This window comes from Vicugna pacos, chromosome 18, assembly GCF_048564905.1.
Source record: "Vicugna pacos chromosome 18, VicPac4, whole genome shotgun sequence".
Classification (NCBI taxonomy): Eukaryota; Metazoa; Chordata; class Mammalia; order Artiodactyla; family Camelidae; genus Vicugna; species Vicugna pacos.
The window spans coordinates 28,196,344-28,220,801 of record NC_133004.1 but is presented as its reverse complement, the minus strand read 5'-3'; the positions used below and the strand labels follow the sequence as shown (position 1 = coordinate 28,220,801).

At 42.6% G+C, this 24,458-nt stretch overlaps 1 protein-coding gene and 1 long non-coding RNA gene across 2 annotated transcripts in view; one reads left to right on the top strand and one right to left on the bottom strand.

Annotated features, from left to right (window-relative positions):
* Window positions 1–12,049, bottom strand: part of LOC102531763 (von Willebrand factor A domain-containing protein 3A) — a 32,541-nt gene extending 20,492 nt beyond the window's left edge. The window contains exons 1-7 of the mRNA XM_072942742.1: window positions 11,688–12,049; window positions 10,918–11,002; window positions 8,245–8,332; window positions 7,807–7,930; window positions 3,695–3,819; window positions 3,520–3,597; window positions 1,791–1,845 (exon numbers count right to left, since the gene is read on the bottom strand). Coding sequence (XP_072798843.1) covers window positions 1,791–1,845; window positions 3,520–3,597; window positions 3,695–3,819; window positions 7,807–7,930; window positions 8,245–8,306 — 444 coding nt within the window. The 5' untranslated portion in view covers window positions 8,307–8,332; window positions 10,918–11,002; window positions 11,688–12,049. The remainder of the gene's footprint in view (window positions 1–1,790; window positions 1,846–3,519; window positions 3,598–3,694; window positions 3,820–7,806; window positions 7,931–8,244; window positions 8,333–10,917; window positions 11,003–11,687) is intronic.
* Window positions 12,050–12,466: 417 nt separating this feature from the next.
* On the top strand, window positions 12,467–23,218 carry LOC140687083 (uncharacterized). The gene is made up of 2 exons (XR_012061159.1): window positions 12,467–13,048; window positions 22,834–23,218. It is a non-coding gene; the product is annotated as an uncharacterized lncRNA (long non-coding RNA).
* The last annotated feature ends 1,240 nt before the right edge of the window (window positions 23,219–24,458 follow it).

The following is a 24,458-nucleotide window of genomic DNA, read 5'->3' as shown; positions in this document are numbered from 1 at the left end:
TTTTTAAAATTTGAGAAAGCTGACTTGAGAGCTTTTATAATTGAAAACATGCATTTCCTTAAACCTCGCTATTGAGATTCAGAAATTTATCCCATAGAAATAACTGGAAAAGTACATAAGGGGGAGTTGGAGCTTAGTGATGCCAGATAGCCCCAATGGTTCAAGAGAAGACTGAAAGCAGACATAATAGTGAAATATTAGGATTTTTTAATCTTGGTAACTAATTTAAAAAAATATTATACTACGGGGGCCAAGAGAAACATGCTTGTAGGGCCAGATTTGCCTGTGTTCCATCAGTTTGTAACCCTTGCTTTCATCCTCTGCAGATATGGAAGCAGACATCCAGAGAAGTAGGCCCTTGGCCATGGCCTTGCTGACTGCAAGTTGGGAACTGGGCCCAGCGGTGGACAATGCATCACCCCAGTGCCTCAGCACCCAGAGGACTCATGAGTTGATTTACAGCGATAGCTTCCCTGGAGTCCAGTCTGGGCTTGTTTCATGGCTCCTCTAACTCCATCAGAAATGGTGGGGAGGTTTACAGCTCAGTGGTACAGTGCATGCTTAGCATGCATGAGGTCCTGGGTTCAATTCCCAGTACCTCCACTAGAAAACAAGAAAGCCGTAGAGGGGGAGAAGAGCTCAACCAGCATCCCTATCCCCTTTGTCAAAAGTGCCAGGACAGGTGTGATGGGGGCTGGCGGGTGAGAGCAACATTCCCCGAGCAGGTGTTTGTGGAGTACGTGAGGATTTCATCCCTCTGCAGTGTCTCTGCCTGTGTCATCATGTACAAACAGAGGGGGCGTGCCACAGCTGGAGACCAGCCTAGGCAGGTGAATCTGAGATGTAGACTGCACCGTGGACTCAGCCCAGACAGCCAGCCTTAGCTCTGCATTGTCACTCGCTGGTCTTGTGCAGAGATGGGGGTTGGGAGCCAGGGGTGGGGAGCATGAATTTCAGCACATCTGCCTGTCCCAGGCTTTAAAACAAAAACTGAGGATTGCCTAAGGTGCAAGCAAATGGCAGGCCAGAAAAGCACCAGTTTGGGAGAAGAGAGGCTAAAACAAATAAGAAAGCAACAGAAAGGTTCATTTGCCCATGATCTGCCCTTCGGGTCTGAGGAAAACATTTAATCAAACTTTCAAGAAAAGTTATGTGCAGATGATCAAGCTCAGTCATAAATTTCATTAAGGACCTGAAGTGAAATGGTCTAGGGGGCCTTTGCTGTTCTCACCCAGGATCCGTTTCCTCTCCTGGTCACAGCACTCTGGCCTGTCTGTCTCCCTTTCACAGTCCCTGAGGTTTGGGGGCTGCTCACCCAGCCTCCCTGACCCTGTCTTTCCCCAGGAGTGAGTGCTAGTTCCAGGCCTCATGGGTTAGTGTATCTCATCCCCTTGGCTATGGTGGCTGGTCTAAATTGGCCCAGCAAGAGTCCACCCCAGGACTTGGTGGGGTGTACTGGGAAAGGAAGGTGGGGTCCTCCTTGGCATGTCACTTTAGCTGGTGACATGTAAGCTTAGAGCTGCTGGTGACCAATTTCCCAAGATCAGGGAGAACCTTCCCGAAGATAAAGCCAACCCAGAGGAAAGCAGAGCCTGGACACAAAGGATGAGATCATTTGAGCCACTGGGTACAGCTGTGTTTGGGGTTTTCACTTATGCTGGTCTAGAAATTCCTTTTTTGTTAGTTCAGCTAATGTAAATTGGAGGTCTGTCATTTGCAACTAAAAGGGTTCTAACAAGTACAGAGGGAATGGTTGAGCAGGGGCAAAGAATGAAATCGATGTCTGTTACCTTCTTGCTGTTTTCTGTGAGCCACTGAATTCTCTGTTGATAGACTTCAATAGCTCTGTCAAAACACCAGAAAGACTTGTCACCCAAGGTCAGCTTCATTACTGAGCAACAGCCACTTAGACATACGTGGAAGGAAAGTTCACATGGGCTCTCTCCCCACCCCCCACCTTTTAATGTGCCTAAGGCGTTGGGAGAATATAAGGCAAAATCTAGCCAAGAGAAAGCTGAAGGTATTTGTTTGCCAGGGGTAAAGGCTGGAGGGGATGGTGAAAGGGGTTCTAGTGTGTGGATGGTGCACTTGGTGATGCGGTGTGCGTTATAAACGGCCGTGGTTTGGAGGAACTAAGGGCGGGCTTCGAGGGAGGATCAGTTTGTGAGGATGGGGAGTCTCATGAGGAAGGCGGAAGAACACCCTTGCTCTTCTCGAATCCGTGTCTTCTCAGACGAGACTCCCTAGGCACCTGGACATGGCCATAAGTGCACAAGTGACACAGTCCTGCAGCAGTTCATCAGTGGAGTGATGAACAAAACTGCTTTTGAAAAGTAAGTGGCCAGGGGAAGTACTTGAGCTTCCCTTATTGAAAACTCTTCTTGCAAACCATTCCGATGGGCTGTTTGGAGACCAGCCTGTACCAGATGCTTATGGTAAGGACCCAGTCACGTGAATTTAACTGAATTGCCCTCATGGAGGGCAGGTGGGATTTGGAAGCCAGAGAAGGGCAAGGAAGGGCTTTGGATATGATGGGCAGTGGGCAGAGGGATCAGGCACGCATGAGTGTGGATGCAGGAAAGGGCGTGAGCTCCAGGATGGGACATGCTTGTCTTTGAGATCCGGCTCTGCCCTTTAAGGGCTGTAAGACCTTGGACAGGTGTGGTGAACCCCCTCAGCCCCAGTCACATCCTCTCCAACAAGAAGATAATAGGACTCTATCCAAGTCAATTTGCCAAAAGTTGGTTTACTGAAAGCTAATTCTCTGAAAATCAATTTGCTAAAAGACCGATTAACTGAACAGATCTGAGCATTCCTTAAAACGCTGGATTCACAATGAAAACCAATCAACCAAAATGTTGCAGGCTTCTTTAAAAATCTGTTTAAACTTCCAACCCAATAAAGTTTGCTATAAAAATTACAATGAAAATGTTTTGATAAATTTGGCAAATTCGTCATTTAGCAATTGACTTCTGGTTAACTGGCCTGAGAGTGACAGTATATTTTGAATTGTTGTGAGGATTAAATAAAATAATGTGTGCAGCCCTTAGCAGAATTCCTGACACATGCGTAAGTGTTGGCTATTAATTATGATTATAACCTTTTAAGAAACCTTAGACAAGCAGTAATCATGGCCAATTGATTGCTACACTGGGGGTAGTACTATCAAATTCTGGGGTGGAAGTTGGGGGAGCCTGAATATTTTTGATATACATCTGCAGAAGTATGAACCCAACCGATTTGTCATCGCAAGTGATCACTCTTAACCATTATACATCAAATGTGGCCGTGAGGTTTTATGGGTTCATCCAAAGGAACCATGGATTTTAAAAGGCTGAGAAAAACTGATATGGTCTGACTTCTTTATTTGAGGAAAGAGGGAACTGGGGCTAGAAGTGGGAAGAGGCCTGCCCAAAGTCCCACTGAAATTGTCGTTTGAAGAAAGTCACTTTCAGGCTGCTGACACGAGGTAATTACTGAGGTCTGGGTTGTTGGGAGGATGTTGAGGAACATACTCACTCAGAAAGCTTGGATTCGAACCGGTGGATGGTCGAGGTGGAGAAGTGCATTTTCCTCATGACCTTGCTGCCCTCCTCCCTGAAGAAGCAACGTCCTATGAAAGGGTCTCTTGGGCTCAGGGGGGACTGGGTGTGTCTTGCAGGCTTGGGGGAGAGGGGAATGGCTTCGGACTTACAGCACAGCTGTGCCCTGGCTCATCAGATCAGCCAAGGTGAGTTTCTCAGACTTTAAACTGTGTGTTGAAAGCCAATCTTCCGAGTCTTTCCAGTCTGAAGGCTGGGTCTCATCTCCCTGCAGCCTCTGCGAGACCGAAGTGAGAGTCAAACAGAAAACAGTGGAAAGAGAGGGCAAGGTGGAGGGTGCTTTTGGTACCCTCCTCATGGATCCCCAAGGGTTGTCAGCCCTGATGGGTCCTACATGAGAGCAGTCTGTTCAAGAACTCACCTTGCTGGGGGAACAGACCAATGCGGGTGCCTGTGCTCTGGGCCAGCTGCCCCTGAAATACTGGTTCCCATCCCTCACCTCACCCCCAGCGTGTGTCTAGATGATTCAAGGATCACTCTTCACATCCTGCCTTGTGAGAGACTGAATATACAAACACACAATGGCTAGATCCTATGTGACAGTAAAACTGACACACGCCTTCTGTAGTGACCAGTCCATGAAGCCAAACCATAATCACTGTAGCAACTGGACCAGAAGGGTCAAGACTCTGGCCAGTGACTGCCAGCTTTCCTACTTTTCATCCCCCTTCCAGCTCAGGACCCACCAGAGAAAGCCACATATGCCCCCAAACCAGTCACATGAGATGCCTGGCTTCCAGTTAGCCCACCTCCAGCTTCTGGAGGCCAACAACCTCCTTCAGGGCACACCCGGAGCCTTCTCGTTTTTCACTATAAAGCCTTCCTGCTCCCCTGCCTGCCTTTGACTCTCTGCCAAAACCAGGTGATGGTGGCTGACTCCTTGCCATAGCAAGCACATTATAAATGCCTCTGTTCTCATTTGTGTCATTTTTTTTTTGGTTTATTTCCATGTCTGCACTCTCCGTATCCACTCAAGTGCGTGAGTTCTGCCTCCCTATCAGTGAAACATTTGTTGGCAGGTGGAAGGAGGAATGGGTTTTCCTGTCCACTCCAGAAATAGAAGCAGAGGATAAACGTTTCAGCAAAAGCATCTCCTAGCCACCACAGGAGTCTGGCCATGAAATGGACAAGCCCCCTTGCTTCTGCCTAGTGACGCAAGTGTCACTTACACAGTGCTAAGCTCAGGATGTGGGTGGTGGCCTTGGTGGTGGAGCAGAGTCGTTCATGGCAAGCATTCACCATTGGTGATACATTCCGGGAGCCAGAAGGTGGAGGGAGCTGACCTGAGGTGCTGAGCTCACTTCACCTTGTTCTGAGCTTTGCTGTGAACTAGCACAGGACCTGCCAGGGCTACAGTATGAACAAGATAGAAATGTTCTGGCCTTCTTGGAGCTTACACTCTAGTGTGGGTAGACGGTCAGTAAAGAAAACAGAAAAATCAATGTACATGATTTCAGAAAGGAACAATTCTATTAAGAAAGTGGAGGGGGGAAGGTATAGCTCAGTGGTAGCGTGCATGCCTAGTATACATGAGGTCCTGGGTTCAATCCCCAGTACCTCCACCAAAAAAAAGAAGAAGAAAGTGGAGCAGAGGAATGTGATAGCAAGTGATGAGAGTGGAGATGGGGAGGTCACTTTAGCTGAGGTGGGGGTCAGAGAAGGCCCCTCTGAGCCGAGATCTGAAGGTGTAGGAGGAGCCAGCCCCGTGCATAGCTGGGAACACACAGTCCAGGCAGAGGAGCGCACAGGGGCAGGGGCAGAGTGTTGGGAGAACAGAGAGGGGGCCACTGTGGTGGGAGCACAGGGAATACAGGGTAGGTATGACGTGAGAGGAGACTGGAAAGGTGTGCAAGGCCCAGGTCAGGCAGGGATTCTGCAGGAGCTTCAGGCACAGCCATCACTGTTCATGTAATCTCGGTGGGCCTTAACTGTTGCTGGAGTTGGCCGTGACTGGCTGAGGGTGTGGAACGGCATTGTAAGGAGGCCAGCTCAGTCCCACAGTGAGAAAATTAAGTAATTCGAAATATAGAGAATTAAGCAATTTGTCCAAAGTCACATAGCTATTAAGTGGTAGAGTTGGGATGGTCACGCTCATAACCACATCATACTCAAAATCACAATACTATACTGCCTTTAAATTACCCACAGTGAGAGAAACTGCCCTGCAGCATCTGACGACTGGAATGCGCACCACATTTAGGGCCATGGCTTTGCTTGTCCCCAGTGCACCTGCTGGAACCCCGAGTGGGTATTGCTTGGGCTCGTGTTTGTCAGGCTATCACTGGACAGGGTGAGGTGGTGGTCAAGGGGTTGAAACCATCTGCTGTAGCTGACTGAGCTGCACTAGACAGGATTAGATTGGATAGAGGATATGGGAGGAGGAAAGGACAGAGGAAGAATGGGCGGGAAGGAGGGAGTGCAGTCCTGGCTCTCCACTAGCTTCCTGATGCGTGACAAGTCATGAGTCCCTTTCTTCACCTGTAAAATGGGTGTGAGGTAGAGAACCCAGCCTTGAGTGTTGCTGCATAACAGTTCTTGACAATGACCCTTAGTTCCCCCTCAGGCTTGGTCATGAAGAAAAAGGTAACAAGCAAACAAGGACAATGATAATAAAACACTGCCCTCATAGTCCAGCCAGATAGTACTGGATGCTTTACGCTCTGTGCCTGAGGTCTGCTCACCCTCTGTTTCAAAAGGAAATTGGCAAGCTTTAAAGAAGCATGAGAACCACTAATAATTAGAGCAAACACCTAAATAGCACTTATTCTGTGTCAAGCACTTTCCATGTATTAACTCATTTAAGTCTGCAGATCAATCTCACTTAACTGACAAAGAAACCGTAGTATAGAGGATTAAGTAATTTGTCCAAAGTCACACAGCTAGTAAGTGGTAGAGCTGGGATGGTCACGCTCATAAGCACAATACTATATTGCCTTTAAATTACCACCAAACTCTGACTGTCTTTGTGAAGGGCACGGTTCTACGCTGATTAAAGTCCAGCCCTCCAACAGCACCCCGGATAATCTTAGCCCCATCCCACACTTAGGGAAACCCTGCGCTGCATCCTGTGGACACTAGATGTCACTCTTCTCATCTCTCAGGTCTCCTTGGTTGACAACGCCAAGCTTGGTAGACCTCTAATTCACCTTTCTTCCATTTTACTTGCCTTTGAAACGATCCATCATGTTTTCGGACGTGGATTTTGTATTACTGATATCTGAAGACCCACTATTAAACACATGATAGATTTTTGACTGCAGAACATACAGATTAGATACTGAAGTGCATGCTTTACGTACAGAACAGTAAGATCTTTGTGTTGGGGGGATCCTTTCCCTCTTTCCCGCTATTTGTTGTGAGGCAGAGGCGGCCCTGGTTGTGGCTGATAAACGTAAGAGTGGTCCTTGTACACTTGGGAAGTCATGTATTCGATATGAACATCGGTGAAATAAAGACTCATAGCATCAACATCTAAAGTCATTGAAAGAATCCTTCAGAATCTCAAGGCTCTATTTCCTCATTTCCTTCTAATTAAACTTGCCTTCCCATAAGTGCCAATACTTGAGGAAAACAAAACGTAACTATTTTCCTGATTGTTTAATTGTCAGCATTAAAACTGTATTGTTTTTGACTGATTATTATTTCAAAGGTATCATCTTTAAACTCTGGTGTAGAATAGGCAGGTGGCTACGGGCCAGGCTTGCACCTGACAACCTCTGATGACAATGGTTTCTATGGCAGAGTGAACTCTGAGTTCTCGACATTCCACGCACCATCACAGGGAGACAGCTCACTGACACATGGAGGGTTATTCTGGTTATTCTAGAAGTGAATTCCCCTGCCATAACTCTTGCTTCCACGGCACTTCCTAAAGCTGACTTTTGGATCTAGATTTTAGGGAACCCTACAAGAAAAACAAATCTCAGGAAGGGGAATTTTGGAATTAAATTCCTTAGTTGTCATGCTTTGATAACATGGACAGAGTCTTCAATGTTTATTGATGTTTAATGATATGGCCGAGAAGGTTATACAAGGTCTTAAACAGCACAGAAATTCTTCAGTCATTTCTAAAGGCAGGGGATTAGAGATGAATGCTTAACTAATCCTATGTGAAGAAAGAAATACCCAGAGTTTAACACATTGTGCTTTTCCTGACCATGATTTATAAGCACTGAGACTCAGTCAAAGTAGTATGGGTTTTTACCAGTAAGTCCTGTGTCTGGTTAACGTGTGTAACTAGTAGCCCATCGTCTAGATTTTGGCCAAGTGCATTGATATTCTTCTGGTTCAGTTGCTTCTTCGGATCTCCATCGTTGTACCTCCTCATGCTACAAAACACAACGAGGTTGGATCAGTGTCCCAGCACCAGACATTGCCTCCACACTGTCAGGGCTTCCAGAGAGGTTTTTATTTCTGTGCAGTAACTGGGAAGGTTTCCTGTAGACCCTGATAAGATGTGGACTCTGGTTTCATAAGACACTTTATTCTATTGTTCTGGTGGTTAGAAAACTGGAGCGCTCAGGTGTCAGATGAGGCCATGACCATTTTCCCCAGCCTCACTTCAAGGCAGGTATCTCCCCCTTCTCAGCCCCCATGAACAAAATGTTGTTGTTTCCTTTGAAAAACCAGAGAAGATGCTTACCAGTGATTTTCCAGAAATTTTTTATCTTGGCCATGGAAGGCATGAATAGTTTGTGTAGCCATTAGAAAAATGCCCAGTGCTTGTTTTCCTAGGGAGGCAAGAAATACCAGAAAGGCAAAGGATGAGGTCAGCATATAGATAGCAGCCTTGGAGGGTATCTCTGTTCAGCTCAACTTTTCTTTAATTCATCCTTTCAAAAGATACTTATTGGACACCTGCTGGGCATCAGGCTTTGTGTTAGATGCTGAGGATACAGTGGTGAACAAGATAACAAAGGTTTCTCAGCTTCACCACTTGTGACATTTTGGACAGGAAAACTCTTTGTCGTGAGGCTGTCCTGTGCATTGAAGGATTCTCAGCAGTACCCTTGGCCTCTGCCTATCAGATGCCAGTAGCATCCCTGCCCCCTCCCCCATGTTGTAATGGCCAAAGATGTCTCTAGACATCACACAATCATCCCTGGTTGAGAACCACTGAGCTAGACATTGTCCTTGTCCCCGCAGAGCTTACATTCTAGAGAGGGAGACTGATATTAAAAAATTAAACCCAGTAATTATAATTGGTGGGAAGTGCGGTGGAGGAAGTAAACTGGATGATATGATAGAGAGTAATCAGGAAAGGCGTCTACTTCACATAGGTAAGGTGGTCAGTGAAGGTGTCTTTAGAGCTTAGACCTTCTTGAAGGATAAAAAGGAGGTGGCCGTGTTCAGAGTATGGTGAAGGCTGGACTGGGCAGAGAGGACAGCAAGTGACCATAAGGATTTAGAGAAGGGGAAGGGGGGTAGGAAAAATACTGAGATGAGGCTGAGTTCTTTCCTTTGAGAGCTGCACCTGCACTCAAGAGGGTGTGTCCCTGAAGCCTACGCCTCGCAGCATGTGGAACCAGTGGCAGACTGTGCAAGACGGACCAATCAGTCCTCTTTGGGAATTCGGAATAAAGCACCATGGGGCCACCACGTACATTCAGCAGCAGGGAAAGGCTATCTTCAGAGGAAAGTGGAGTGAGAGGTTGTTCCCTCCAGCTTCATCCTCCCTCTGCCTGCTCCTTCTCGGTGTCTTTTGCAGGCTCCTCCTCCTCTACCTGAGCGTTTTAAGCAGGTGTTCCTCAAGGCGGAACCATGCACACTCCTTCTCTCTCTCCTCTTTTCCTGGGCGAGCTTACCCTTGTCCTTGGCTTCAGCTATCACCTGCACATCAGTGACTCCCAACTGTATGTCAAGAGCCCAGACCTCTCACTCTGACTCCAGCCCTGTGTGTTCATGGACACTGGGTGTTTCCACCTCAGTCTCAACATGTGCAAGACTGAATTCATTTTCCCCACAACCCATCCTCTTCTCCTTGTCCCTGGGCTTAGAGTAAAGAGCCACCATCCATCTCCTTTATGAGGCAGAAACCTGGGAATTATTGACACCTCGTTCCCCATTTCCAATCCGTCACCGAATCTTGTTAATCTTACGTCTCTCAAATCTCTCCACTTATTTCTGTGTCCACTGACATTTCTCATGTCTAGGCCACTGTCATCTCTGCCTTAAATGACTGGGATAGACCCTAACTGGCCTCCTGACACCCCCTCAGATTTGAAAACACAAATCCTACCTTTTTTGCTTAAGCTACCTCCTTTAGGTTTCTGTTACTTGCAATAAAAAGTAAAATTGGCTAAAACACAGCAAGTGAGAAACTCCAGATGGATTGCAGCTTGAACATTAGAATGTGTGTTCTTATGAAACCATTAAATTAAATAGCCTTTCTCTTTGGGGTCTTTAATCTTTTATTTAGAGGTGCGTTCTTTTCTGGGAAGCACCAAGGTAATGCGGTAATGTCTCAAAAAAACAACTGGCTTAACTTCAGTATGCTTTGCTGGGAGACTCTCGTGGCAGAGACTGTTGAAATAAAATATCTCATGGGCACTGGATGCCCTACAATGTCTCAGTCCCCTCTTTTCAGTGAGTGATTAACAACTTAAGAATTCAGAGGCTCTCACGACTGGATTCTGGGTGAGTTGCTTGGGCCGAAGCAGGAGTGTTTGGACTGCGTGAAACTAACAAAGCAATGCTGTGTGCTAGAGAGAGCACGGGACCTTTGGTTTCTTCACCTGCAGAATGGCATGGGGATAATAACTGCCCTGCCTCCTTCAATTCCACCATCAACAGGATCAAATGAAAGCTAGAATGTAGAGTGCAAAGTGCTAGGGGAAGGCAGAATTCCATTTGGAAAAGCTGCCTCATCTTTAAGCCCTTCAGCACCTGACACTTCAGCAACCATTCATTCCATGCACACTTTATAGAGTGCCTGCTGGGTGCCAGAGAGAGCTGGCGCCGGGGACGCAGAGCTGGCCAGCACACGGCCCTTACCCTCAGGCCTCTGCTCAAATGAAACCTTATTAGAGAGGTCTTCTTTGCGTACCTCATCTCGGGTAGTACCCTGTTTTTTCTCTGTAGCACGTTCCATCTTCTGATGCTCTGTGTATTTACTTATTTATGATTTGTCTCTCTCCCTTCTTCCCCCAACCCATCAATCCGCTAGAAGTAAGATCCATGAGGTCAGGGACTTAGGTTCACTGCTAGACCATTTTGTGTAATCAGTGCCTGGAACACAGCAGCAGCTCAAAAAACATTTGTTGAATAAATGCACTCAGGGCAGGTCCAGAGTTTAGACAAAGGTGGGCTGTGTTACCTTGGGAGACTGGTCACAGGAGAGGGAGAGAACATGCAAACTGGTCCTTAGGAGACGGCGTCTTGTCAAAGGGAGAGAGGTAGCCCTGATTAGTGGATAAAAGAAAACATTCAGCTAACTTCCTGGTTTGGTAACAACTGGATCTAGGGTTCTACTAAATATCCAGGATACATCCACCCCCAGGGTTTGTATTTTTAACCTCTAGCCTTGCCGCATTTCACAATCTGTTGCTAGAATGATTTTCCTGATATGCAGAGTTGTTCGTATTGCTATCTGTTTAGAACGCTGCCATGGCCTCTCAGTGCCATGGACACTTCATAAGGCTTATCATTCCTTCCAGGTTTGTTCCTAGCTCACCTCTCACCTCATCCTGCGTCCTTCTCCTGGTAACCCTACACATACCTTGCTATTTCATACCTGTCTTTGCTCAGGTTGAATCTTCTTCTAGAAATGCCCTTTGCCCTGTCTGTTTGACAAGAAAACCCAGGAAGTCTTTCCTGAATCCCATTTGCTGTCCCTCAACCTCCATGGAGGAAATCATTTCCTCCCATTGCCGCTCCCTGGCTGTTTCATACCAAGCTGTCATGGTCCTTCTCCAGAGCAGCCCCATTTCTTCCTAGTCTACTGTTGTATCCCCAGCACCTAGCATAATGCCTGGGATGTAGACAGTAGATGCTTAAGACCCCAGCTCCCTAAATCTTTCTCCCTCAGTCCACAGCTTAGGGCCTGGGACTCCCCCACCTGTCAACCCTTGTGACATTCAGCCTCACCTTCATTTCTCCATGTATTTCTCCATCTTTGGAAGAAGGGCCCCTGGTCATCCCAGGACCCTGCTTTTCCTGGTTCCCACTTCTAGTTCCTGCAAGCTCCTCTAGGCAACTCAACAGTGACACTTGCCCTGCCGGGAAGTGTTAGCTGGTCTCCAAGGTAACAGACTGCACCACTGCAGCTTGAGGCAGGGACAGGGAAAAACCTTCCTCGCCCTCAGGGAAGAGATTACCACTTCGTTGTTGATCATAACCTCTCCCTGGGAATTCTGCTTTTCTACACTCCCATAAAAGCCTGGGAACGGGATTTGGATCTCTTTTCTATTATTAGAACCTCAGGGTCAGCAGAAAACTATGGTTTAGACCAGTAGAGCCCTGGTACCTGCTGCGTTCCTGTGGTAGGACCTGAAGAAAGACAGCAGAGAACCTGCAACATGTGTGAAAGGTGGTAACTTTCTCTTCCTCCTCAGATTCCCTGGGGTCCCCCAAACACACTCCCTGAGAGAGGTCCGGCAGTCCCTCCCCGCCACCAGGTCCAGTCCCACCCAAGCCTGACTGATATGGCAGCAGGCTCAGTGACCACTAAGCATCCCAGGGGATCATCTCCTGCAGGAGTTCCCAAACCCAGGTGCCCAGGTGCCATGAAAACATACATACACTCTCATCTGGGAGTTTGATACAGAACTGTGGCAAAGTGTGGGGAGATGAATCTTTAACAATGCCGCAAGTGATTATGATGTAACCAGCCCTTACTCACAGTTGGGGACCTTTCCAACCCCTTCTTCAGGATGGAGGAAGGAGAGATGAAGTGATGTACTCAGCGTCAACCAGCTTGTAGTGGCTAAGGGATCTGCACTTAGTTTTTCTTATCTAGGTCATTTCTCAAACCACAGTCTTCACTTTCTGAACTTTAAATTTTATACTTTAGAACATGCGCCACCTGTGGTAGTCAGCATATGGTCGAGAACCCCTTCAGATGTTGACTCCAGGAGTGGGTCCTATGGGCCAGGTAGAAACAACACAACCCCTCAAAACAGAAAGGGCTTAGCTGCCACCAGTCACTGTGGGCAGAACAGTCATGGGCTGAGAGTAGCGTGTGTAAATCACAGCATTTGGTCAACACCAACGAGGCAAGAGAGGAGGGAGATCAGAAAGAGGTAAGGAAGTGAGAAGAGGGAAGAGTCACAAGAGGCCGAGAGCAACCAACCCATGGCCTCTCTGTGAACAAGAGGTGAGGATCCTTGTGCCCACTTTCCTGGAAATCCTGGCTAGCTTGGAGGCACCATTTTTGGGGACAAGACAGTTTACAACTCTCACAACTTCCTTTGTTCCTGGATACATGGGGTTTCAACATTTTACAAGAAGTAAGTCCAACATGGAAAAGTTCATTATTACTGCTTTTTTCTACTTGAGCTGACATGACACATATTCTGGATGTATTTGTGCCAGACAGATAAAACAGTAAGGTTTTCAGGCTGTACGACCACCAAGAAGAAAGCTGTGTGTGGGTACCATCTTTCTCAGCTCTCCTCATGTATAGCCCATGACTGGCCCATATAAGGAATTGGAGCACAGTAGGAATTTCTCTTTTCCTGACCTTAAGGTTCTTGGGACTTGATTGGAGTCACCTTACCTCTGGTCTTTAATTTCAGAGCTCTAACCTGTTCCCATTACCCCAAACATTTTTGCTATGGTCTGAATGTTTGTGTCTCCTCCAAATTCATGTTGAAAATCTAACCACTAAGGTGATGGTGTTAGGAGTTGGGGTCTTCAGAAGCTGATTAGGTCATGAGGGCAGAGCCCTCATGAATGGGATTACTGCCCTTATAAAAGAGGGCCAACAGAGCTCCCTAGCCCCCTTCTGCCATGTGAGGCTAGGAGGAGGCTGCACCCAGAAGAGGGCCCTGGCCTGACCATGCTGGAACCCCAAAGTCAACCTGCCAGCCTCCAGAACTGTGAGAAATAAATTTTTACTCTATCTATCTACCTATCTATCTATCTATCTATCTATCTATCTATCTATCTACCTACCTACCTACCTACCTACCTACCTACATACCTATCTACCTATCTATCTACTGTATTTTTAAAAATTGTAGTCAGTTTACAATGTTGTGTCAATTTCTGTCATACAGCACAATGCTTCCAGTCATACATGAGTATACATATATTCGTTTTCATATTCTTTTTCACCATAAGCTACTACAAGATCTTGAATATACTTCCCTGTGCTGTACAGTATAAGCTTGTTTATCTGTTTTATATATACCAGTCATTATCTGCAAATCTCGAACTCCCAGTTTATCCCTTCCCATCCCCTTTCCCCCTGGTAACCATAAGTTTGTTTTCTATGTCTGTGAGTCTGTTTCTGTTTTATAAGTTCATTTGTCTTTTTTTTTCTTTTTATATTCCACATATAAGTGATATCATGTGGTATTTTTCTTTCTCTTTCTGGCTTACTTCACTTAGAATGACAGTCTCCAAGTCCACTCATGTTGCTGCAAATGGCATTATTTTATTTTTTATGGCTGAGTAGTATTCCATTGTATAAATATACCACATCTTCTTTATCCAGTCATCTGTCAATGGACATTTAGGTTGCTTCCATGTCTTGGTTATTGTAAGTAGTACTACTATGAACATTGGGGTGCATGTCTTTTCTAATTAAATTTCCCTCTGGATATATACCTAGGAGTGGGATTGCTGGATCATATGGTAAATTTTTTTTAGTTTTTTGAGGAATCTCCATACTGTTTTCCATAATGGCTTCACCAAACTACATTCCCACCAGCAGTGTAGGAGGGTTCCCTTTTCTCCACACCCTCTCCAGCATTTATTGTTTGTAGACTTTTGAATGATGGCCATTCTGACTGGTGTGAAGTGATACCTCATTGTAGTTTTGATTTGCATTCTCTGATAATTAGTGATACTGAGCATCTTTTCATGCTGGCATTTTTTCATATTGGCCATTTGTATGTCTTCATTGGAGAATTGCTTGTTTGGGTCTTCTGCCTATTTTTGGACTAGATTCTGTTTTTCTTTTTCTTTTTTATGATCTTGTATGAGCTGTTTATATATTCTGAAAATTAATCCCTTGTCAGTCTCATCTTTTGCAAATATTTTCTCCCATTCCATAGGTTGTCTTTTTGTTTTGTTTATGGTTTCCTTTGGTGTGCAAAAGCTTGTAAGTTTAACTAGGTCCCTTTTGTTTATTTTTGCTTTTATTTCTATTGCCAGGGTAGACTGGCCTAGGAGAACATTGCTAAGATTTATGTCAGAGAATGTTTTGCCTATGTTTTCTTCTAGGAGGTTTATAGTATCTTGTCTTATATGTATAACTCTTTAAGCCATTTTGAGTTTATTTTTGTATATGGTGTGAGGGAGCGTTCTAACTTCATTGATTTACATGCAGCTGTTCAGTTTTCCCAACACCACTTGCTGAAGAGACTGTCTTCTCTCCATTGTATATTCTTGCTTCCTTTGTCAAAGATTAATTGACCAAAAGTCTGTGGGTTTATTTCTGGGTTTTCTATTCTGTTCCATTGATCCATATGTCTGTTTTTCCAGCAACACCACAGTGTTTTGATTACTGTAGCTCTGCAGTATTGTCTGAAGTCTGGGAGGGTTATTCCTCCAGCTTCATTCTTTTTCTTCAGTATTGCTTTGGCAATTCTGGGTCTTTTGTGAGTCCATATAAATTATAGGATTATTATTTCACAGAATTCTAGATCTGTGAAAAATGTCCTGGGTAATTTGATAGGGATCACATTAAATCTGTAGATTGCTTTGGGTAGTATGGCTATTTAATGATGTTAATAGAGAAATAAACTTTTAAAAAGTAAAGTTGCAGTGAACATTGTTTTACATCTTAAGTTCACAGCATGCTCATTTGGTGGCAAAACCTGACTTGAACTGGCATGAAGCTAGATACAATCTTTATTTATTCCATTTAATGTGAATATTTAGATGTTTTCTGATTATGGAATGCTGCCTCATTCTCTGATGGGGATTTTACATAATCTAGTGTAAACACCTCATTGATTTTTTTTAAATCTGAAAGCTCAATTCCAAAGCTCTTTTAGCTTTTTGATAAATACTGTAGTGACAGTGATACTGTAGGATTAGTCCCTATAACCCTCAAGTGTTGGAATGGGCAGATAGTGGTGACTTTGATGCTTTTGTTTTCAGCTTCTAAAATTCCTCTTTTTTTAAATTGAAGTATAACTGACATATAGCAGTACATTAGTTTCATACAACATAATATGTATACACTGTAAAATGATCATAATAAATCTTGTTAACATCTAGTTAAATTTGTTTATAAGCCATCTAAGTCTGTGGTATTTTGTTATAGCAGTCCAAACAGACTAAGACAATACTATTGTGTGATATATTACTTTAGATACTAGTTTGTACTTTGCTTTGTTTACATCTTTCTTCCATTTCAGGCAGTAGCAGGTGCTTTCTGTTGGGTTAAGAAGTGGCCTGAAGTCAACGGTTTTTTCTGTCTTGTGAAAGCCTAAGCTACCTGAAAGATTAAAGTGACATGCCAAAGCATGGGAGGTGAGGGATGTGTTTAATGTCAAGAGGAAAGTGGGAATGTATAAAGATTCTTTCAGTTAAAGGACAGAAACTCAACTCAAATTGGCGTAAGGAGAAAAGGGAATTTATTTGCTCAAATATAACAGAAAAATCCAGCAATAGTTCTGGCTTCAGACACAGCTTGATCTAAAGGCCAAAATGATGTTAACAGGAATCTGTCTCCATTTCTCAGCTTCTTTTCTTCTGTGATGGCTTTATTCTTAGGCAGGTTCTTCATGAGTGGTTGGCAAACTTGGAACATCAGCCCTGTTTTCCCCTCCACGGCTTTCAGCAACCCTAGAGGAAGAACAACTCCTTCCCCGGAGCTCCAGCAAAGACCCAGGCTTGACTTGGTCACATGACATACTCATTCCTGAACCAATCACTACTACTTATTGGCCAGACCTGGCCTCTGCATCTTAGTCCTGGAGCCAGGCAGAGGGTGAAATCAGCCCCATGAAAAGAGCTATTTTTGTTGTTGTTTTATTCGTTTTGTTTCATTTAACCAAAGAAGGGAACACAGGTACTAAGCAAACACGACTCTAAGGAAAGCCAAAGGGGAGAGAAAAGTCCCCAGATAAGTAGAGGTCAAGAAATCAGATCTGAAAATCAGAGGGAGGCGGGAACCTGCTCAGTGCTTGGCAGCAACACTGGTGAGATGGCAAGACCTAAGAAGAAATGGGTCCTTCCTTGGTACATCCACGGATAAAGTCTAGAGGCATAGGGGCTCCCAGCTCACCAAAGGTTACCATACCCCAGGCATGGGATTGGACACAGTAGAACTACTGCAACATTTGGCCTGGAATAGTTGGTGGTTCAGCAGCGATGTGTAGACAGATGACAAACAACTGGAGGGAACTTTCTAATGTTTGAGCCATGGATCTCTGTACAACCCTAAGGGACCCCAATGACCGACACATTTCCTACCAACAAGGAAGAAGGGATCTAGTTGTTTTTCTAAACTGCTTCAGGGACAGTAGGGGATATTCTCTTTGGGAAAATTTCCCTGGGTGCTCAATTCTCAAAAAGGTCCAGATAAAACCAATGGGTGACATGATATAATCCACCAGTCGAGGAAGTGGGCACTATAAGATACCACTTAGTGATGACTGGAGAAAGCTTGACAATGAGCAGGGAATGATAGGTGATTAAACACAACTTAAAAATAACATATAATTTTTTTCTTTCAACAAAATACATAATATTCACAAGTTGCTTCTAAGTAGGGGCTATTTTTTATGGTTGTTTGCATTCCACATCCAGAAGGAGCAAACCATAGATTTAGCTGCTCATGTCTGAGCCAAGAAATCATGCAACTGGGACAGGCTATTTTTATTTCTTTTAGACTAGCTAAACTGGCCATGTGGGACAGCAGAAGTCGTCCCAGATTTGAAGTCAGGGAACCGAGGTTTGAACCCCAGATTCACCAACAGAACTTTGGGTAAATTGTTCACCCTTCTGATCCTTAGTCTTCTAGTCTATAAAAAATTATCTCCTACTTCACAGGAGGAGTATTAAGGTGACGTATGGAAAAATACAACATGAACTTTATGTTAGTTTCTAGCTCTAAACTCTTATGAATGCCACTATGTTTTAACCACAGTACTTTTAAAATTATGAATTGCCTTAATAGAGTAGTTGATATGCTTCAGTTAGAATGTCAGATTACTATGACATTTGGGAAGTTTCTGTTATCTAAAGGCTAAATTCACAGCAGCATTATTTGTAATAGCAAAAACCTGGAAACAACCTAAATGTACAGCAACAGGGGAAGAGAGGAATGTATCTGTAGTGTGTGTGTATACTATATATACACACTTCATAGAGATATCTATCTATACAGCCATTAAAAATGAGGAAAATCTGTATTTATTGACACAGAAAGATATTCATCAAAAATTAAGTTTAAAAAGGAAACAGTTATATATATGATCTTGCTTTTGTTAAAACAACTGACACATCCATCATATATATATATATATATATAATATGTATATGTAAACACACTATTCACACACACACACACTTAAAGGCTGCAAAATGTCTGAAAGAATAAATGTTAACAGTGGTGATCTCTGGAAGGTGGATTGTGGGAGAGGAATCTTTTAATTTCCTATATTCATTTAAAAAATTTACAGACATGTGTTACTGTTAAAACCAAAGCAAAGCAAACCAAACCAAACCCCTTTTGTCTCAGTTTAGGGTCATGGTAACTTCCTTCTCTAAACAGCACTTAGGATAGAAAAGTTATTCTGAAAGCAGAAATGAGCTAAAGTATTTGAGTGGTGTGAGTGTGGGTAACTGCAATGTTCAAGTCCATTTTATCCCTAACGACATAAGTAAAATACGTAGAAGATGAGGGAGTCGAAAACCTTAGATAGTGGATTATTTTTTCCCCTAGAGCAATTTATTATGGGTAGTGGAAGGGCTTGTCTTTGATGGCTCTTCAACTGCATTTGTATTTTGTCACAGAGGACAAAGCAATGAGTTTTTTTTTTTAATTTAAGAAAATGCTCGAATTGTCTTACACAACTAAATATTTAAACAACATGAAGAGTGCCAGAGTCAGGACACAGCACTTATTTTACTGACTTGCCCCGACAGATAATAAATAGGGATTGGTTTAATTGTGGCCAAACACATTGGCAATATCTACTTAAAGTGCCATGAGATGGCCAGTTGGGGATAATCACATCTAAAATGAGAAAATGAGATAAAAATCCTCGAGTCCATTCCTTTTAGCAGAAATAATTAAAACCATCTTGGCAGAACCAAGTTTTTGCAAAACATACCAAATGTATGGATGGCTTCAAGAGAACAGAGAACTCACAAGCTTGAAGAAGCCTCCAGAGAGTTCTCTCGGGATCAACAGGGTGCTGGCGTCGTCCTCGTCCTCTGTGTAAGGATCAGTATTGGAGCACTGTAAGCTCAGTAGTAAAGGGCCTTGAATCCACAGAGAAATCCTAAGGAGGTCAATGAGACTGGTATATTACAGTCAAATACTTACTGATAAGATAACACACTTAACTTAGAAAGGCTGATCTGGGCAAGTATCTGCTTTCAGAAAAAATGTCACCTTAGCAATCCTGGCAGATAGGTGACTGGGCCTTTCAAATTTCCAGAAACACAGATTCATAATTTTCCTTTATAATCTAGCTCCAAATTTAATCATGATAATTCATGCGTAAAGCGCTGTGTCAGATCTCTACAGACGATGAGAAAGCCGCATACCTTGAACTCAAGAGTTTGTGACCTAGTTTTAGACAGGTGTTTAAAAACAGCAGCAACAACCTTTGAATGTTTGCTATGTGTCAGGAACTTTGCATGCTTTATCTCACTGAAGCCAACAATAACTCTATGAGGCTCAGTCTACAGATGAGAAAACCAAGGTGCGAAGAGGTTAAGTGATTTATTAAGTGATTTATGGTGGAACTGAGACTTGGGTCCAGACAGTCTATTTCCCTCTAGTAAGTTCTGTTACAGAGGTACAAGCAAAAGAGATACAAAGCACACACAAAAAATTAAATGTATTTCAGATACAGGAGGGATTAGTAAACTGCAAGGAGGTCGTACAGGTACAGCTAAGACAGAGAGCAAGGTGTGGTGAAAGAATGGAGGATCGGCTGTTCTGTCAGTGAAGGGTGAAGAGAGAATGAATGGAAATAAGACTTGAGGAGGCTGAAGCCAGATCATGCTGTTCACTATTACGCTGAAGAAGTTTGGACTTCGTTCTGTAGATGGTGGGCATGACAGGAACTGAGATAAGGAAATGCAAAGCTTTCTTGTGTGTTGACTCTTTTGGCAGAAATGATTTGGAGCTGAAGTAGACAGAGATTGGTTGAAGAAAGACTGGTACAAGGGGCTATAGAATTTGAACTGACCTAGGTCAACAACTGTCCAAAGCCTATTTGTCAAAGACATTCTTTCCTACGTTGAAAGTTTTGCTGAGACCTAGTTGTATGAGTTTGGGAAAGTTACTAAGCCTTTGTGTCCTTGATTTCTTCATCTGGAAAATGGAAACACTGGATATGCTCTTTTAGATTTTATCCAGCTCTGAAATTTTATGAGTCTCATGAAAATCTTCTTCTTGAAATTTAATCTTGGGTGGTCTTAGTTTTTGGAATTGGGCTGATCTGTAGAAACATTGACTGTGCTTGAAAATATCCCAGGGTTTTTTTTTTTTTTCCTCCTGGGAAAAAACCCAAAATTCTAAAAAATAATACAGCATTATGCTTTCTATCTTTAATACCACTTTATAAATAACTACTTTTATTTTGTTGCTGGGTAACTGTGACCCAGAAGAGTTGACTTTGCATAAAAGGAACCCACAGTCCTCTAGTCTTGGTGTTTTTCCTGTAATCTTCTCATACAGTGGTTAGAATAGAGTTGATGGAAGATGAAGCAAAAATAAGGTATTTTTTAACCCATGTTATTGCTTTTAAAGCCAGTCCGTTGCCTTTTCCTACAGCATTACCAAAGAGAAGGAAAAAGTGTTTTCCTCTCCTCTCTAAGAAGTTCAGTATTAAGTCTACCACCACAATTTCCAGTTGACCCATTCATTGTTTATAGAAAAGAACTCTTCAAATACCGTTAATCTGTGTAATTAATCAGGGTAAGATCTGAATGGTGTGAAGGTAGGGTGATCAACTCATCCTTGTTTGCCTGAAACTTTCTCAGTTATAGCACTGAAAGTCTCATGTCACAGGACAGCCCTCAGTCTCAGGCAAACCAGGATGGCTGGTCACCCTAAGAAGATACCCTTAAGATCCAGAAGCCAAGAATATCCAAATCCTGCCTTGTCTTAATTCTCCCAATTCCCCATGAGCCGCCTGAAGAGGCCATATAAAGAACCAGCAGCAGCAAAGGGTAAACACAGTGTTTTACTTGATTTCTAGTTATTATTGGGCTGGGCTGATCCCAGTACTCCTAGAGTTACAGTAAAGCTATGATGGAGATCACAGGTAAGTCTAGAGGCCAAAGGCCTCTATGTTGCTCCTTCAACCCAGATTTTAAAATCTTACAAGCTTAGAGCCTTTGGCCTGAAATACAGTAGAAACAGAAGATTGAAGCAAAGGTGAAAGGTCTTAAGTTGATGTGCAAGGAAAAAAGAAAAGAAAGATGACTGGCTCTGTGAGCCTTGGTTTAATCTTTTATTGCTGAGTGAGCGCCTCTTCTTATTGGTAAACACAGCCTAATCCATGTTCTAGAATATTAACAGCATCTCTTCCCTAGCAGGGAGCTAGGAGGGAGAGTGGAGGAAGAGAGGGGAGACTTCACCCTGCACAATGCTAGTAACAAAACCAAACCAAGAGTGCGTGGAAGTGTCACTGTGTAAATACGTGAAACCTCTATAAGAAATCAATTTGTGAAATAAATTTTAAAATTCAAAGCTTATTTCAAAGTAATAGAAGCCTTTTTAGTTTCTTTAGTAGACAATTTATTTTGATAAACTTGCTCAATAACAAAAATACAAGTGAAGAAAATTATGTTCATTTTATACAGTTTGTATTAACAATTTGTTTTGAAACTATTAATTGAAAAATGTTATAACCAATTAGAAAACAATTCTTAATAAAGTTTGGGGTAATATACAGGCCTTGATCACAAACTTTAAAATCTCTCAAGATGATATAACTAGTAAGTCCTATGTAGAGAATCCAACCTACACAGGCCACTTTTTTCCTTCATATATTTTTATCCTTCAAAAATTAGTTCTGAAAGACAGCTTACTGTTTTGAATTATGAATGTAAATTTAATATTTTAAAGAAGATCAAAGTGGGTTGATAAAAGTTACTACAATCAGAGTAACTTGCGGCTAGTAGTCTTTTAATAAAGACAAAGTAAATGCAACATGTTCTTCCCACGAAGCCCACGATGCAAAATAATAGCTAAGACTAGCATATCCAAAGTTAGTTTCCAATACTTTTTCAGGGTCTTTCCTCTAAATCGATAGATTTTATGTCACCAGGACTATTTTACTTAAGAGATTAAACAGTGAATTCACAGAACATCAAGCGGGGATATCAAAGATTTAGGCAAAAGGGTAAAAACCAATGAAGTGTTTTGGTCATCTAGAACATTAAAAAAAAAAAAAAAAAGGCCGTGCTTCAAAAAGAAAACAAATGAAACAGAAAATAGGTTTATAAGAAGTAAAAGAGTCAGAAACATTACATACACACATTAACAACATAGAACATGGATTACCTTTGGAAAGAATCGTACTGAAATGTTTGCTTTTAATGAATTGAAGACTTTTCATGTTTACAGATGTTTAGGCATGTTCAATAGGAGCTTCCAAAAATTTCAAATTAAGTCTTGTGCAAATAAAACCTGTAAATAGTTTTCAGCAGATTTTACAGTGATGTTCTTAGGTATGAGAAGAATGCACACACTCTAAAAACAATGTAACAGACAAAAGTTTGACAAATGATTGCACCATAAAACAGTGTTTTATATACAGTTTACGATATGATTTCCTGCTATAAATTAATACTGTACTATATAGTACTTATTATAGTGACCTTTTTAAAAGCAACTGCTGACAGTTGTCTATCTTTTCACTTACAGGATTTATAGAATTTTATATGAATGAGTCCATTTCAATGTTTGGTTTGGAAGAGTACAAAGATCTGACTTCACACACTACTTGATGGGACGGTTTTAATCCTGGGTTAGAGTGCTGACTGGTTAGAGGGAGCTTTCCCCTATCAGCCCTTTGTGCACTGGACCTCCAAGACAGCGATGAAATTAAAGACAATTGAATGGTTCTGTGTAATAGATACAAATAAAACCTTAAATTCTGCAATCTTATATGCAATACCACTGTAAGTGAAAGAAGTAAACAGTGGGGAAATTCTTAGCAGCTGAGAAACTTTCTCTCCCCATGCTCATGATCCAGTTAAAAACATTTTGAGAAACTATTTACAATAAAATTCATCTTTTGGAAGAGTAAGCCTCTTGGTCGTATCATAAATTAATTGGAACTATACTTTGCTAACACTTTATTTCAGTGGTATAATGGTGACAACTAAAGCTTTCCTTCAAAGTGATCCATTTGACAGAGGTCCAATCAAATCACAATGGGAACTGCAACCCCAAACGTCCATAGCACACGTCCAGTGGTATTCTTAGAATTGACTATGCATCATTGTACCTGGGGAAAATGTCTCCCTCAGGCATTTCCCAAAGGATTCTCTGACCCTGGGAAGGAAATGTGTGACATTTCCCCAGCACACTCAAGGAATGCACCACACTGGTGGTCCACCTCTTACCCCAACTCCTGAGTGAGCTGAAACACTTTTTTTTCCCACAATAAAATACTGCTGAATTAACAGTAACATATCTGAGTGTCAAACGAGCCAGTGTGAAACGCATCAGGCTCCTCCATTTCATACCTTGAGTATCTGAGGAGGCAGCCCCATCTCGGAAGTAATCATTGTGTAATTTATAATCTAGCTTTCAAAGAAACAGTGCATTCGTATCAGTTTGTGTGACGCACGGACTACACGGGACCCTAACTACTGATAGGGACATCTGGGTTGCTGTTGCCGTGAAAGACTCCACTGCCATGAAGGACCCTCCTGCCCCACACTTCAAACGGGAGATTATCTATAGTGTTCACCTGGAAAATCAGCTACGCATTGACATGAAGGCATGGAAATGTGGAGAGGAGAAATACTGTATCTGTGGGTTCAAGGGTTAGCTGCAATGCTTCTTTTAGGAAAAAACATAAAGCTGTGGGTTTGGTACAGCCCTTTAAAGTAAATGCAAAAATGTCAGCTTTTAGCAAACAAAGGCATATAGCATACAAAGAAAATATTGTATTGCTCAGGTTTTTGGTAAAGGAGATATATTAATAATGCTTACAGATAAAAAGAACATAAATTTAATTTTTAATGGCAAAGTGAAGTTAGTGTTAGAAATAGCCAAAATATTAAATTGATATTACTAGTGAATTTTGTATTTATGTAAAGTTGTGCGCTTGAACGTATAAAATGCTTTACTAATGTAATAGACTAAGCCAGTAGAAAAAGAGAACCTCTGTACAACAGACAACAGTTGCCAATAATTTAAATAGTGTCAGATTCCCCAAATTATAAGGTTTGACATGATCTTACCTTCTACTGTCATATACAAATAAATTAACCCTACAAAGAATTTTAGCTTAACTTAAAATTGCACCTAGAAAGGTA